This window comes from Enoplosus armatus, chromosome 12, assembly GCF_043641665.1.
Source record: "Enoplosus armatus isolate fEnoArm2 chromosome 12, fEnoArm2.hap1, whole genome shotgun sequence".
Classification (NCBI taxonomy): Eukaryota; Metazoa; Chordata; class Actinopteri; order Centrarchiformes; family Enoplosidae; genus Enoplosus; species Enoplosus armatus.
Genome location: NC_092191.1, coordinates 2193054 through 2210597, shown reverse-complemented (window position 1 = coordinate 2210597; position 17544 = coordinate 2193054). Strand labels below are relative to the sequence as shown.

The following is a 17544-nucleotide window of genomic DNA, read 5'->3' as shown; positions in this document are numbered from 1 at the left end:
GAGAGAGATTATGATGTGCTGACTCTTCAGCCTCAGCGATCTCTTATCCATTAAGTGCCATCTGTCTCCCGTGTTGTCAACATCATGGGTGGTTTTCACGGTGAATCAGGTTCTTTGTGTGTTCGCAGAGAGCATCCTGTTCACATCTGGGTACCACCGCCCTTATCAAAAAAAATATCAAAACAAAATCAACGCTGGATGTTTAATGAGCCTAAAGTTTGAATCAGAAAAACGCAGCTGAAACACGTCCGATGTCGAGTCAGCGGCTGTGAGGCAACGCTGTGAAGGCTGTTTCTAGTTGAAATGTTTTGACATCCGTGGGATCTTCTGATTCCCTACTTGTGTTTACTCACTACTACACACACACACACACACACACACACACACACACACACACACACACACACACACACACACACACACACGATGGGCGGCCAAATGCCCCTGGGGCAAAGCTTTGGTTCAGATGTTAAATGTTTAATAAGCACCAGGTCTCAGAGTCTATTCACCTGTGCATCTGGCTGCTGTGTGTGTGTGTGTGTGTGTGTGTGTGTGTGTGTGTGTGTGTGTGTGTGTGTGTGTGTGTGTGTGTGTGTGAAGCATTTGAGGAAGTATGCCTGTGTTTGCTTTCAGACTACAAAGTGCTTTTAGTCACAAAGGAAGCCTCAGTCGAGTAGAAAAATGTGTCTTCAGTTCCTGCAGACGGCCTCAGGAGAAAGCCTCCTGAACACAGACGGTGGACGGAGCGTAACGGCAGAAAGAAATGATACCTCATTCAGCGGCTGTGAGACCGGCTCTCACACACACACACACACACACAACACCGAACACAATGTCGACTCTCAGGAAACAGAGTGCAGTGAATATCATTATACCTTCCAATGTATTCTAGTCTCTAATCACACAAAGTGAAATCATTTGATTTATCGTATCAACACATGCAGACGCATACACACAAACGGAGCACTACAATATACTTAATTAGCAATAAATGAACTCATTCTAAATTCATATTAAAACAATTGTTAAGACATTAACTTTTTATGGTGGTTTCATTGTATTTATGAATATATTTGTATGTGTTTTGTGTTGTGATTCTGTTCTGTTGTGTGTATTTGTGTAAAGGCCCATCTGAGGAAGGAAACTAGGTTATAAATGCTATATATGTACAGTACGTTGACCTGGTCGATGCTATGTACTTGTCCCTATGCATAAAAAACAAACGCCAGGGTTTTCATCAGCAGATGTTTGTCGTCATGGAGATGGCATCAGGTGTAAGCATGCAATGTAGGTTATGTTGATGAAAGATGAAAGCTCAAGAATGCTCAAACATTCAAATCCTTAAAAGCGCCCCTTACAGATCATATTTATTTCCTGTCTTTAAGAGGTGAAGGAATCCATTCAATTGTAAATGGATTGACAAAATGCTGTTTACTGAGGCGTGTAAGGTACATTTTATTTACTAAATATCCCGGTTCGCCACTCATGGTAATTTATCCTTCCTTCTGCAAAGTCGTAATTTTGACTGATTGAAGTTGAGATGTGATAATGGGCTCGTCTGAATTCAGATCTTTAATATAACAAACAGTTTAAACTCGCTCGCACCAGTAAAACAATTTGCAGACTTCATTGTGTTATGCAAACTGCTCTCTCCACGGATGTTCCTCATTATTGTTCTGTGTGTGAACAGTCTCTCACTTAATCCCCAAAAGCAATTTGGCTTCAGCTCGTTCTCAAACAACAGAGTTCCCTAATATTCAGCCTGATATTTGTTCAGGTATCTGAAGTGAAGTCCGGTTCAGTTGAGATTTAGTTTAATCTGCTTTGTAAACAAATCAGCATCGCTGCATCAGCACTTGGTCCACTTCTGGGTGAATTGTTGTGCGAGCAGCTAATTGGACTGAGATTGTTCTGCACTCAAGGAATTATCTGCATGTTCGCATGTACTGTGTCCTGTATGTTTACATTAGAAGTTCATTAAGTTTTAAACCAAAATGACAGTTTAGAGGAAGCCTGTTTTGTGTGTAAATATGTTGAACTGTGCTCTGCATGAAAAGTGAAGAATATTTCCTACATTTGTGTTTATTATTAACCGCTATATTTTTGTTTATTGCTGTTTTGGTTGTAACTCTGCACCTGTGCGCTCTTTCTTGCTCCACGATTTTGCAGCGAAGGGAAGTGACATTAACACTTGAACTTTAGGGTTGGTGTACGATTCACAACATTTTTGCCGACTATGTTGAAGGAAAAGAAGGTGTGTACCGAAGCCAGGGTTCAAAGTCAGATGAAATGACAAATGCATTTTCCAGTTTCCAGTTTCCAGTGAATTTGCAACACCACCACCATCAGTGGCCTCGATTAAGTTCCAGATGTTTGATGGCGGTCCAACATCCAATATCATGTTTTATTAAGAAATTCGTCACTTCATAGTAGATAGATATGAATTCATGACTTTTCCTGGAATCTTCACTGTTAACACCATCTTAACGAAGTGAAGAACCATTTATTTCCAGTAAGTGCTGGTTTTCAAGACTCTCATCCTCAAGTGCTGACTGAAAAGTTCCCTCATAGAACTGAGAGCTTCTGACCTTCATGGTATCCAACAAGATGAATCTGCGAGTCTGCTGATGTGTTTGAATGGTGTGTTTTTCTGATGTTGACATACATACAGTCTATAAGTTGTGACTGATTTGGGACTTGCTGCGTCAGTAAGAATTAAAACCTTGAATCTCAAGGGAGGTAAACATGTGATTTACCTACTCAGCTCGAATTATGTCAAACTGACAATGCCTTGAATCTTGAATTAAATATTCCACGTAAACAAACAAGTATTTACATTTTTTTTACCCCAAAATTCAGGCACTTAAAATCATGCTTACAGTATTTTGATGTGGGGACCACCAGCAGTTTGCTAAACATAATCTTTGAGGTACTACATGATCCGTATGAAGTCCTATGCAGAAGCACAGTGTGACATGATGATCCTAAATCCTGCTCTAAGAAGATTTTCGTTTATGAAAATCTTCTTAGAGCAGGATTAGGATCATCATTGTCCACTGGCTTATGATAGGACAAGGATTATGTTAGTACAAAGATATGTTTAGCAACACATCCCAGAACTCACACACCCACACCGGCCATGTATGCAGGGATGGAGCTTAAAGATTCTGGGCTCTACTGCACCGACAGCATCTGTACAATTTAAATTCAAAATATTCTTCAGTGGTTTAGCTTTGATCCTTGCAAGATTTTCTACATGTAGAGCACAATGTCAGCACACAATTACAGGATGGATTGTGTATGCAAGGCTAAGAGATGATCCATAGCAGGACAGGTGCTGTTCGAGGTTGTTTAAGCAACTCGAAGCACTTTAGCAGGGGAATGCGGTCTTGGTTGAATATCGAAAACCTCAACGCTGACTTGAGTCGCCAGATTGGAACCACCATTGTTCCCTCCCCCTAAGCAAGAGTTGTATTAAACCTACCAACACGTGGGATGCAGTATATGAATCTTGGTCTCCCATGTCATGTGCTTTGTGCAACAACCATTCATCTTGAAAATTCTGCTAAAGAAAGTAATCAACTATTTTTGGGGTTTTCTTATTCGGAAGGAAAACACATTTTATAGAAGACAGGGTTGTTTATAATCAGGGTCGGCTCATGTTTGAGCCTACTCGGTAAAAGCTAAAATCCTGGTGTGTGTTTTTTTAAACTAGATAAATAAATAAATATTACACACACACACACCCACACACACCCCCCTACACCTACACCCACACACGGAGCGGAGTAAAGGTCCAGGAGTCAAAGCTCTGGTTCAGGTGTGGAGTTATTAATAAAAGCTATACTACTCATTCAGTCCATCAGTCACAATGACAACACTGAGCAGATTTCCAGGATAGTGGCACAAACACAGAGACAGAAAAACAGACAGAGAGATGGTCGAGGGGAGTGAAAAAGGAGGGGAGGGGGGGAGATATATTATTACAGACGGCTGGCCTGCGGCGCTTCCCGGTAAAAATCCTAAACAGAACAGACAGACAAACACAACCGTATAAAACCATCTCAACCACCATATGGCTCGGGGGAGATGTCCTTGCTGTGTCCCTCACAAACCCCCCCCTCCCCTCCTGTCTCTTCATTCCTCTCTGCACAACCAAACCCCCTCTTGTCTCTCTCAGTTCGGTGCTTTTGAAGTTAGCTGGTGGCCGTGTGGTGCTGCTGCCTTCCTCTCTGAACACTGGCACCTTCAAGCTAATCTGGATCTGTGATGGCGACAGCGGTCACCTGGGCCGCGCTGATAGCAGCGAAGCATCATTAACATTTACCGTATCTCATGTTTTTAAATTCGGGATTCTCGTCGAGAGGGTAAACAGAACTTGAAAATTCCACTGAGGAGAGGAAGTGAGTTTTCATCGCTGTCAGACACAAAACACTGTTTACATAAACTCCAGGTGATGTCAGAGTACTTCCTATGCAACACATACATGTACACAAAGTACAGTTCAAGATGGAGAGAAAACTGGTCTGGACACAAGTTTTATGCAAAATCCAAACCTTGCAGTGCTTCTAATTCTTCATAGCTGCTTCATTGTGTGTGTGTGTGTTATCATCCTGATTACTTTTCATGATTACTTTTAATGACTGTTTCTAAGTTACCACAGAGGCTTGTTTTCATTCTTCCAGTCCAACTGTCTTTACGCGGTTCGTCTTTGGGGAGCAGCTATAAGCGCGAAGCAGACTTTGCACAAAATAAGTAGCCCGCTTGTCTGCGACAGTTTGACCAGAAACTGGTCACTGTATGTGAATTAAACAATGTTTTCTGCTTCAGACATTGGAAAATGTTTTGGACTCTGTGAGGCTGTACTTAGCCACAGTAGTGCTTTGAGCTAAATGCTAACATCAGCATGCTAACGTGTTCACAATCACAACATCAACATACTTATGTTTAGCAGGTACATCCATCTGAATATAGAATATTTATTATTATTTTATTATTTAGTATCTGCATGTCTGGACTGAGCATTCAGAGACCACATCACCTGCGTCAAGCTTTCCAGTGTTATCTCAACTTAACTCGACTCATCATACGCACTTTCATTTTTAATGTGGGAGTCAAAAAAAGCCACAAAATGCACACGATACAGTGTGTAGTATAATATTTATATGTAGTACCTTGTGATAAAAATAAATGTAAAGGTAAAATGTTTCATCTCAATACTGAAAATGTCAGAATGTCATTCTGTTTTCCAGAATGCTGATCGAGTGGCCTCAAGAAGCGCTCACTTGAGATGACGACACAATAGACCATTACAGTACTTTATTATAGTTTTAGGCCTGCGCCCAACCTGAGACCAGCCTCAGCCAACAGCACACACTCACACATAAAAGATAAAAACTCTCAATGAAAGAAATAAAACCAACAGCTCCTGACGTGAAGTGTAGTCAGTCAGCTGATCTGATGCTCGGTGGAAGGCTTGTCCCAGAGCCGAGGAGCCAGAACAGCAAAGGCTCGACCCCCCCTTTGTTTTCAACCTGGGCTCTGGAGTAGTTAGAAGACTGGCAGACCTGAGGGGCCTGTTCGGACAGTAAGGTGTGAAGAGCTCAGTTATATAGATCATTTATAGCCTTGTATGTCATTAAAAGCACTTCAAAATGGCTTCTAAAAGTTATTTGGCTATCCACCGTAAGTAACTGACCGCTCAGTCTAGACTAGTCCCTGTGGCCGGTTGTTAAAGCGCAGGCAGCATGGTGGCTTGTTGTGGTGTGTGTGTGTGTGTGTGTGTGTGTGTGTGTGTGTGTGTTCCTGTCTCGTCCCTTTGATTTGTTTGCACAGTGGCCATCCACAGACACCCAGCCATGCTTGGCCACATTAAACCTCTTCTACTAATCTGTCACCTCGATTAATGCCAGCTAAATCAGGGACACACAAACACACATGCATACTGTACAGCATCAACACACACACACACATACACAAGTGCTTTGGCATTCACTGGTCCAGACATGTTAATCTCTCCAACTGCAGATTGGAGTGTGTTGTAGCCAAGGACTGCACAATCAGAGCACATCGCCCCTGCAGAACGCAGGGAATCTAACAGCAACAGCTGTATTAACAGAAAAGGAAAGAAAAGAAAAGCCTTTGTTTTGAAAATGGAAAGCTACTAAAGTAGTGTAATCACATTGTAAGCTTCTTTATAATTTAATTTGCTTTTTTTTTAATCTATGTCCAATATTGCTTGTTTGTTGTCTTAATAAATGGCTTTTGGTTCAATACCTCCATAATTTTGACACAATCTTTCATTAAAATTAACTTAAGCACCTTCACTCATCATCTAGCAGTTGAAATTACACTGTAAGAGACCTCAGGAAACCATTTAGAGCAGCATAATTAGCTCCACAAGCCATCTTATTGGATGCAGTGCCGCGCTGACAAGTCCTAAACAAACAAAACAGCCTTAAAACTAAAATTTTAATCAAGCTCTCTTCATTATGCTGCAAAGTCTCACCCTCCTGTAATTCAGAGTGGAGTATCTCGGAGTGTAATTCCTTAATGAGTGTAGGGGGAAAATGACACAATATGTTAATTGCCTCATGCAAGAGGAGTGCAAACATCTAATTTAAGAAAATTAATGTGAGAGGAAGGGCTGCTGTAATGGCGGTGAAGACAGCAGAGGTCAGGAGGCTGTCAGCTAACAGCAAACTTCATACACATCAGTATAATCTGCTCCGCGTGAAGCCTGTCTGAGTCTTCAGGAGGGCTGAAGCTGAAGCTGGCAGTACTGACAAGTCTTTAGGACAACCTATTGATGAGGAAGTGTGGCAACATCTGTCTGTGATGTGAAATTTAAAAAACGCTCTGGGGAGCAGGAGAAAAACCAAACAGAGAAACAAAGTTTTACAGAGCGACAGATGGACGGGAAGTGCAGAGAGGTTTTAGTGTGTTTATCATCAGTGAGGCAGTGAGTAAGAAGAACGTGGGAGCCATTGACTTCTCTAGAAGCACTGCTCATGGATTCAAATGATTATCAAATATCTCTCATATTATGTCGTCACAATTCTGTAGTTTTGTGTGCAATATTCCTGTTATTTCTTCAGTTCTTTTTGTCTTTCTTTTTTTATCTGATTGTATTTGTAACTTCTCTGTAAAAGGACTTTGGTCTACATTTTTTTGTGCTTTTTAAATAAATACCTTGACTTAAATGTGCTACACTGGATATTCATGTCGATGTTTGGCCGTGTTAAAGGCCTAATCGTTTTAATTCATTTGAGCTGAATTTACATACATATTTGAAGAGTTTGTCAACATATTTTGTTGTTAAAACTGATCGTATTTGAAATCCAGCCCTTTTTTACTGCTGCGACTATGAACATAAATGTAAATTAATTAAGCAGCAGAAAATCATTGTTATGGTTTAATGCACATGGTGCAGTGATAGTAGACGTGTACTCAAGGGCGTGTCAGTACAATGTGACATCACTGCTGGGTGTGGTTACAGGTGACACAGGCTTGAAACGTTCAGCCAGAGAAACAGAGCTCTTCAGCCTGGTGTTAACTTACTCTTTGAAGACCTGTCACTCAGTTTGATAGCAGTTTGTTGGTCTACGATACAAATATTCATACAGATTTAGAAAACAAGGCTCTGCTTTGTTGACAAGGCCAGAAAAAGTTGTGTTTTAATTAATTTTATCAAGTTTTAATTAGTCACATAGACAAGGACGGAGAGCAGAGAATGATGTATCTGAAAAAGTCAACGGGGAGGAGAGGACCTCAATGTTGTTCTTCTGGTCGGCTGTCTTTCAAGCTTTGAATTTGTCTTTTGACTTATTTATCCAGTCGAGAGGCAGTATTATCTGTGGTGGATTTCAAAATGCAACCCCACAACACACACACACACACAGTCTTCAGAGGGGCAACCCTATTAGTGAAAACCAGAGACATCTTGCGCAGCCTGTCTCTGCGCATCAGCATTAGAATTTCAAAGTAGCTTTTGATTGTTTGATCTCATATCCAGAAATGATTGTTGGTTATAAAAAGGAGTGTGAGAAAAAGCAATTAACATAAAGCTGTGGTTCTATTAATACCCAGTTTTCTCTGTAGTCTTGTGGCTGGTTGTGATCCATAATTAACGGTGAAGAGATCCCATTTTCACCTTCTGCTGTGGTTCCCCACTAGACCAGCTCTCTGGAGAGCAGAGAGGAGCGAGAGCAGCGAACAGATGATACTTCACTCCACACACTGCAGAAAAACTAGAAAGAGATACTTTCCAGAAATTACAACCTGACAGAGTACATATCGACACTGAGATATTTTAGAAGTAGGATGCGTCAGCAAGTGTCGAGATTATTATATTATGATTAGTTAACAGTTTATAAACCCTGCTGATGTGAACAGCTGGATCAGATCGTTACGCTGTGCTGCAGATCTGGCTGCTCAGACTAGAGGTGACGGAGCTTAAGAGACTTTGCCTCTAAACTGTGAAACAGACCACCTGCCAGCGTGACTGAAATGATGTTTTTAAATCAAAACTAATTCTGCTAGCCTTGCCTTTGAAGCAGATGCAGTCACATCTATTGTCATGTTCATGTCATATTGTACACACCTTAAATATATGCAGCTGAGTGGGAAAAACCGTTCCCATCCAGCCTGATTCCAGACCTCTGAATCACTGCCCACTACTCCCACATTGACAGAATGGTCCAATAGTTCTGGTCTTGTGTGGCGGAAGGATAGGCTGAGTTTTTAATGGCTTTTCTCATGTTGGAGAAACGGGAAAACAACTGAGCCAAAGTTTTGCTGCAGCCTCTGTGTCAACTAAAAATGACATCAATGGGACAAATACATCACTTGCTACTGATTGGTTAGAGCAAAATAATCCACAGTTTATATGGACACAGATTACATGTTAATTAGGCCAGTTCATGTCAAAGATCTTATTCAGAGTTAGTTCTGATATCTCCTACTTAGTTAGCACCAACACAATCAATTAAGCTAGTTAAAAAGAAGTCATACCTTCTTTATGTCTGGTGTCACCTGGTTATGCACTCGGCTTCTACAAATATATAACAAAAACAGCTAATTTAGGCTAGCAATGTGGGCAATCGATGGAATAATCCCCGTAAAATGTAAACTGTGAGGTTTACCTGTTCATCCCATTTACCGACGTAGCCATGAATGCAGCAGAATGATTTGAATTACTTCAAAATGCGAACTCAGTGCTTGATACAGTTTTCATTGAATTTCATAATATATATATATATATATTTCAAAGGTTTTAAAATATTCAACAGCACAAATATCTGATATCACAGCATCTTACAATTTATTCAAGGTGAGAAATCTTTTCATAATAGAGGTAAAAATGCAGTAATAGAAAAAAACACAACAGTGTGCAGCTCTGATTACAGAAGAAGAAGAAGAAGAAGAAAAAAGCGGCATACAATCCCTATTTCAAAAAGCCTCACACACAAGCCGATCAGTAGTAACAGCTCCGGCATATTACAATAACAATATCTATATATTATGTAATTCCAGCTGTATTGACCATCTCTCCCCCGAGCCCCTGAGGCACCTGATAACTGCAGTTTATCTCCATAATAATCAGGCCTGCACTAAATACATCAACACAAGGAGATGATAAAAACACAGCATTCAGCTCCATTGATTAACATTGTTAATTTCTCGCTCGGCGGTGCAGAGTAAGTGAGGCTGCCGCCTGCTGAAGAGGCGAGAATCTGCAGAGCTCACTGGGGCCGATGACAAAGTTCTGTTACAATAAAAGGATCTTTATCTCTGCATGTGTCTCTGACTCTGTCTCACTTTATATCTGAGGTCTGAGTAAACGATAAGCTTCAGTTGCTTCATCTGCTAAAGGCAAACAACATCCAATAGAAACCATTTTAAAACAATTTTCAAGACAATCATTTGTTTGCCCCTTTCAAACAACAAAAACATCAGTTTGTCATTGTCAGAAATGACATAAGAGTGTTTTCTGGTCTGCCACCTCTGTGTTTAAGGTCTGGTTAAGTTGAGGAAACATCACCTTTTGTGGTTAAAAGAAACCAATATTTACTGTTGTTGTGAGATGGTGTCGAAGTCACCCGTTTTCTATATACAACCGTACACCCCGCCTCCCTCCTAAAGCCCTCTACACATAATCAGCAGTGAGTTTAGCTCACTGTGAGGGGGTATCCAGCACGGTGCAAAGGTGAGCTGTAGCTTTTCATCGACAATCAGCCCCAAATAGCAGCAACATTGTTGACAAAGACCTGGTGGCCCCCTCTGACTGCTGACATTCCTCCATGCCAAAGTCGACCTGCAAAGGTCGCGGTGTGATTTTAAGGTGGTTTCGTACAATTATAGGAACGTAAACAAAGAAGATGGCCTTTTGTCACTGACAGCTGTCATCTCATTGGCTGCCCATAGAAAGGTCACCACCACACAAGGTCAGAGTAGAGACTGATTGACCTTTGATTTCAGTATAAGTATAATGACCCCCACAATACTTCCACCTCCGAACACACAGTGCTTTCATGACCACAAGACGTCACTTAGATTGTTTTAAGCGTTAGAACACACTGATGAGGATGGTCTCCATGTTTAGGTGGGTTTGACCCTTCACTGTTTGTCTGTCTTCACACCTTCAGTCTGTCCATCTCAAGTTACAGTTGAGGATTACATTGTGGTGACGGTTACAGATGATAAACACACTAAAAACCAAAAGTTTTCTGAAGGAAAATTGTATCATCTTGTTCCACAACCACAAGCTGAAACTGGTTTTAATTCCCAAGCAGGCTGTGAATATAGACATCAATATAACACACAATGACATCAGATCTTGTAATAAAATCTGACATTTTGAACATTTGTGTGCTTTCTGCCTGCAACAGGCTGTGTTCCTGTTGTGCCGACACTTGGCCCGTTAACATAGTTTGCATTGTGGCTCACTTGCTTACAGCAGTTGGATTCAGTGATGACATTTTTAGAGAAGCTAAAAGGACAAATCCAGACAGATTTTCCCGTAATGTAACAACTGACTGCTGAAGAAAATGAACTAAGTACATTTTTGAAATGTCATGGTCTCCCTCTAAGGTTGGCTGAGTACCATTACTCAGTGAAATCTATTAAATGTTTGTCTTTTTTCTTTATTCAGCCACTGCTGAAGCTGCTCTAAGTGAAAGATCACACTTTGGGGGCATTCCATTTGCTTCCTTTGTGCCATTCGAGATGAATTAATTATGTGATGAAAAAAAGTGAAAACTGATTTCATTTCAAATAGGACATTAACTGTAGATGATATGAAGAAAATTTAATCGCCAAAGTTCCCACAGTGATGATTTTCCCCTCGAAGGCAGAGGTTTCCATTTATTAGATCCTCTGTTATCTAAAGGGGAAAAAAACAGCCCCCAGGACGAAAGAGGGAGAGACTGACAGAGAGAAAGACAAAGAGCCGGAGAAATAGCAGGAAGTCTGGGTAAATAAAACAACAGTGCAGTAAATGCAGCATTGCGGTTCTGCTGTGATATGAGACTAGCTCTCATAAATAATGTAGCTGAGTGTCGGCCGGCCTGCCAGCAGCCGGTACACCGCTCCTCACGCTGGGGAAACAAGGCTAAACAAACACCCAGCTAGTCAGGTCACAGGTGGCTGTACACACATCACAGTGCGGGTATCAATCACTTCACTGGAAACAAGCAACGCATAACATGCACACCTGCCTGCACAAATACAAAAAACGGAATCAAAAATGTTCAAAAAGGGGATGCAAACACACGTTTATGACCTTTCATCAGGCTCATTGTTTCAGAAATATCCGGCTCTTTAGCTGCTAAATGCTCCCATGTTCACCAGTCGAACTGTGTCTGTCTGTCTGTTTGGTGCTGAGCAGGTAGTGAACAGTAAGTATTTCGAGCTTTTTCACTGAAATCAGCTGCCTGCTGATGAGAGCGCTGAGAGTGAAACACAACAGTAAAGTGTGTATATATTTTTCAAAGCAAAAGTCAAGCATCAATCATTCGTCTTTTTATTTTGATTAATAGAAAATACATGAAAGTTGGTTTAACAACAAAAACAAACTTTTGGGAACATGCAAAAAGTCAGCCTAAAGCAATCTGCTTCATCTGCAATCTGGGTGTTTGTCAGTACAAATACATAATAAACAAAATCTACGAGCTTTATAAGTATTCCTGTGGACTATTTTCTTGATTTTGTATTTTTTTCATACATACAAGGCTGTGAGAACAATAAGTCAGTGACAAAAATCTTCTCTCACTGAGCGCAGAAAGGTTTACACCACTTAAGCACATTACAAATCCTCCTAATTGAAGCCGATTCCTATTGAAAGACCACAAAAATAACATAACATGTCACCCACGTTTAAATACTGAAACTTCATTTGCACATGAAAGCAGCAGCGTTTTCTGCATAAAGGCAGAACAGCAGCAGAGGCAGGAGGAGGACCAGAAACCAACAAGTGTATTTAAGCACAATAGTTCCCCGTGGAACGTGTGTGTGGATTACACCAATAAAAACAGACTCATCATCGCTGCTCATAAGCAACACTGATTCCTCCCTAATGACTCAAACACAAAACATGGAAGAAAAAAAAAAAAAAAGCATAAAAACACGAAACAAGTGATAAAGAGCCCATGGGTTATTACTGAAAGGAGAATAGATCCAACACAAGTCAAACAGTGGAGCTGCTGAATTGATTTTGGGTGTAAATTGTGTTTTTGTGTGTTTGTGCGAGTGTGCGTACGGGAGGGGTCAGGAGTAAATCTGAAATGATGCAGCATCTGTTGAGGCTTTAAGTGATATATCACTCCATTCCACTTCGTTTAGCATCACTTCGTCTGAGTTAATTGGTTCATGAGGAACACTAATTACGGGGGATGGCCTTGTTTATCGTCACGGCGATGCTCGTTAAGCTGAGAGATCTTCTTTTTTTTTTCTTTCAGGACCGGTGACATTAACCCACCCTTCACAACTGTGGGTGGGGGGGATGCGTCAGTGTACATTTGCTTTAGTCTTGGATGTGGCAGCTGCATCGAGCAGCTTATGAGAAGCAGTAAAGTAGTGCAGCACACACAGCTTGGCTGCACTCCACATGTATGATGAAGATATACAGTGGGGGTCTGAAGGTCTGAGACCACAAGTCAACATACTTCTATTTTGCATTTGTTTCAAATGTAATACTATTTTTTTTCCTCCATTATAAATGTTAATATCAGCTTAACAATTTGAGTGAAAAGTTGAATCTTTGAAAAGTGTTCAGGAGTTCTGATCGTGCTTTGGATACAGCTGATCCCGTTTCTGCAAAGCGTTTCAGAGTTCCCTTCCCTGCCCACCTTAGAAACCTTTAGTCTAGCCATGATTTGCCACTGAGAAAGTCCCTCTTTGACACTTTCACTTAGTTCGGATGCCATGTTTCCCACTGTCATAATGTGTATCAGTGATCTGCTGGAAACTTGAGGCACAGCCATATTTATAACAGCTGAACACCGGCTGCAAGCTGAGTTCATTGAACGAGCCTCCGATGAGTAGATCAGATCCACCTGAGTGTCATCTGGACGCATGCTTCGATGGAAGCGATACAACTCAAAGACGTCTGACCTTTTATATGAAGGACTTCAGTTGGTCAATGCCACAAATTTGCTTAAATTTGATTGCTGACCGAAAAATAGTGCAGAATCAAAATATTTCTTCTTCATTTTACATGTCATATCTTCTTGTGTTTTAAAATGTTTCTCAATGCTCAAACTTTGTGATTACTTCCAGGTCTACGTGGTCTCAGACCTTTGGACCCCCCTGTGTACACATATCATACACACACACACACACAACCATACGTAAGATGATGATTGGTCCTACCTCTCTACGTCGCGAGGCCCAGCAGGTCTGTTTGACTTTCCAAACCACAGCAGCGACCAGTAACAGAGACAGGAAACAGCTGGAGAGAGGAGGGGGACGCAGGTTATAGACAATCAGTCAGTCAATCAATCAATATACAAACATATGCAAAAAATAATCACATCAAGAAGGAGATGGAACATCCACCTGACCTGGTGGTGCACCTCTCTGGCTTTTCTTGATAAGTCAGTTCGTCTACTGTGAATCACAAACATTTTTTTTCTGATTTCATTATAACCCCAAAAGCACTCCTTTATCTGCGGATACCTAGTCCAACCTGATATTTAAATCTAAACACCTAAATGTCGATTAAATGTGTATCTGCCTCCGGAGCTTCTTCCCTCACAAGAGACCAGCTGCAAAGAGCACTTTAACCAGACCACCGACACGTTTCATTTTGTCCCGTCATCAAGTTACTCGCAGAAATAACGTTAATTAGTGACAGCTGATAAAACTGCCGCCAACGACGTTTGTGAAACAGTGAAAGTGACGGTTAGCGCCAGCTAAAAAATGAGAAGCTGCTAGCAGATTGTTTTGCTTTTTGCTAATAAGAAAGAGAGAAGATTTGTTGGCGTTGGACATGAAATGTGTGTGTTTTGCCAACTTCTGTGTCTGAACTTAAAGCCAGTCGTACTGCTGAACTGTCGTAAAGGAGAGCAGCACTGCTACACTCACAAGCTGTTGCTGAGGCGGACAGTAGAGTTCAGCAGAGAAAGGAATTTGATCCGTTTTATTTTAGCCAATACTGAAACATTCAAATATGCCCAGACTGGCCCAGATACGATCCTTAGGATCGGCTCGGGACGTATATATATCAATCACATCTTCCAATGCCAACGTTAATAAAAGTTCCTTTTTCAAAGTATACTGTTTTAATTTTTCATTTCTTCTGATTTCGCTCTTCAAGTTTGTATTTTATTCTGAATACAGTAAATACAGCTCCACAGTAGAGTGAAGATAGAGCTGCCGGAGTGTGAAATACTTAGTGTTGTATGAATACACACACATCTGTACTTCCGATAAATCACATTTCTGCTACAGTGGACTTTTCTGTTTTCTTGTAAAACACTGGACAGATCTGCTGTTCTCTACAGTTTATTCAAGTCAAACAATTATTCCACTAAATAACTATTTGGCTGAACCACTCACTACTTCTAGACATATTCCACCATTGAAGGGGGCACAAGTCAAAAAGGTGAAGGGGCCACTGCTTCAGACTTCATTGAAGTGGAAATTTACATTTAATAACATGTTGTAGATGCAATGATACAAGCCACAGAGGAGGCTATGTTTTCATGCTTTGTAGTTGTCCTTTTGAAAATATGTTTCTGTACATCTCTAAACCATTATGCAATTATTGGGCCATTTCTCCACATTATATAACTCTACTCCGGGTCCAGTATCTGCAGATAACATAATTTAAATAACAACGTATTTCATGCATGTAGTAGTCTTTGTAGTTGTCCGCTTTCAAGTGCATCACACAACCACAATACAATCATAGAGCAGCATCTTCACACTAATTTATTGCCCTCAAGCTCCACTTTTCGGAGCGCAAAGACGACAAAGCAGAGAGAAATTCTTGGGAAATCTGTGGCGACATACAAAACCGCGGTGACCACAGGCAGCTGGGGATTTTAGGACAGCAAAGGGCAGGGAGAGGTCAACGAGCGACATGACGCTCTCTAACAAAGAACAAGGTCTCATGTGTACACACACACACGCACACGCACACACACACACACACACACACACACACACACACACACACACACACACACACACACACACACACACACAGAGCCTTAAAGTTCAATGTCTGGAGGGCAAAGTTATCTGGCCAAACACAAAGCTCCTCTCTCAACCAGAACTTCTGACAAGAATTCAAAACAAGCGCACCCAAACACTTAACAACAGGAAGTCCCTGAGAAACTGCTGAGAACAGCAGCTCTGAAACAATCCTCCTCTTCATCTGTCTGTGTGTGTGTGTGTGTGTGTGTGTGTGTGTGTGTGTGTGTGTGTGTGTGTGTGTGTGTGTGTGTGCGAGTTGTGTCCTCCTGTGTCTCTATGTGAGGACGACAGCATTGTAAAGGGTATTAGTTCTGTAATGAGCGTGACATTTTCAGACCCAGTCTGCTGAAGAGGCTGCAGTCATGGCCTCTTCAGTCCACAACCGACCTCTCAGCTGCCTTCAGACACGTCGCAACCAGGAAATCCCCTCCGGTGATGAGGACAAGATGCTAATTGCTGCTGCTGGATGAAAACCTTCCGGTTTCAAGACTCCAACTGCTGCCTTCTTCAAGTCTGTTGCTTTGATACTTTAAACATTGTTTAAGTATTCAACTTCTTGTTACCTGGTACCTATTCTGAATTTCACCGTTTACTAATTTCTCTTGTGTCATGTTGTCTGTTGGAAAGCAATGTTTTGAAGCGTCTGGTCCACTTGCTTGCGCCATTTGCTTCTTCAAGGGCTCACCAGGCCAGGCACCAGATATCCCAGTGCACTGAATATTCCCCAGAACAATTACAGCCTAGACAAATATAGTCAGTAACTCCCCCACAATGATTTTCCATCCTCCAAACGTACCTTTTAAAAACCCTCCACTGGCTGGGATTCAAATCCAATCAGGCCCTAGATTCCCTATTCAGCCTGTATAACCTCAGCTCCCCATTAATGGGCCATAGGGCCCGAGCTTAGCCATCTAACCAATGGAGCGGAGTGGCTAATTGTTGCTATTACCAAGGCATTAGGGAGAAGGAAGAGGGGGGAGGAGGGGAGGCTGGGAGTGTCCTGTGGGTTTGTTAACACTCCACTGAGCCTCTTGATAGGTTTAAGACTGTTCAGCCACAGGTAATAGAAATCGAACTGATTAAACAACCAGGGAATGTGGGTAAGAACGAGTCTGGGTCCACGCGAGAGTGTGTGTGTGTGTGTGTGGTGCGGCTTGGTTTAAACAAACAACAAAAAGCACAGCACATGTTACACACACACACACACACACACATGCAGGAGAACACAGTGAAACATCTGAACCCCTGCGGGCAGAGCAAAAAAAATCAATAAGCTATTCGTTGAACATGAGCCACAGATAGCACACAATCGGAAACAGCTTTCCATCTGCACAACCAGCAAATCAGCTCTCAGTGAGACGGCCCACACTGAGGCCTGCGGTCCTGGGAGAGAAGCTGCAGGGTCTCTGCCTGTAACGCCGTCAACATTTAACCCATTATCTGTTGTTCACCCCGAGGGATATTTCAGCAAATGAGAAGCATGTGAATTGTCTGTGTACCAGATGCCTACTTTACATGTGTAAACATCTTAATCAACTCTGTGCTATCCCGCTCCGTCATCCGACGATGGCCGATGGGTTCAGAGAGTGCGCTTGTAATTATATTGTGAGATATTCTATACTTATATGCTATACTTGTGAGAATTCTGCCTCTTTCTACTACTTTTTATTTGTGTTTTCTGACTTAGTGTTATTTTTTTTTCTTTCTCTTTGGCTTTTCTTGAGTTTTCTCCCATTTTTCCTCTTTTTACTTAAGTATTTTTGGGGGTTGAGGGTCTAAAGACAGACTGTGTGGTACGGTACACAATGTAAAGCTTGCTGGGAAAAAAAAGGTGACTTTGAGCTC

At 41.5% G+C, this 17544-nt stretch overlaps 1 protein-coding gene across 1 annotated transcript in view; it reads right to left on the bottom strand.

Annotated features, from left to right (window-relative positions):
• Nucleotides 1-17544, bottom strand: part of atrnl1a (attractin-like 1a) — a 202839-nt gene that overhangs the window by 65798 nt on the left and 119497 nt on the right. The window contains exon 27 of the mRNA XM_070916476.1: nucleotides 13870-13948. Within this exon, the coding sequence (XP_070772577.1) occupies nucleotides 13870-13948 (79 nt within the window). The remainder of the gene's footprint in view (nucleotides 1-13869; nucleotides 13949-17544) is intronic.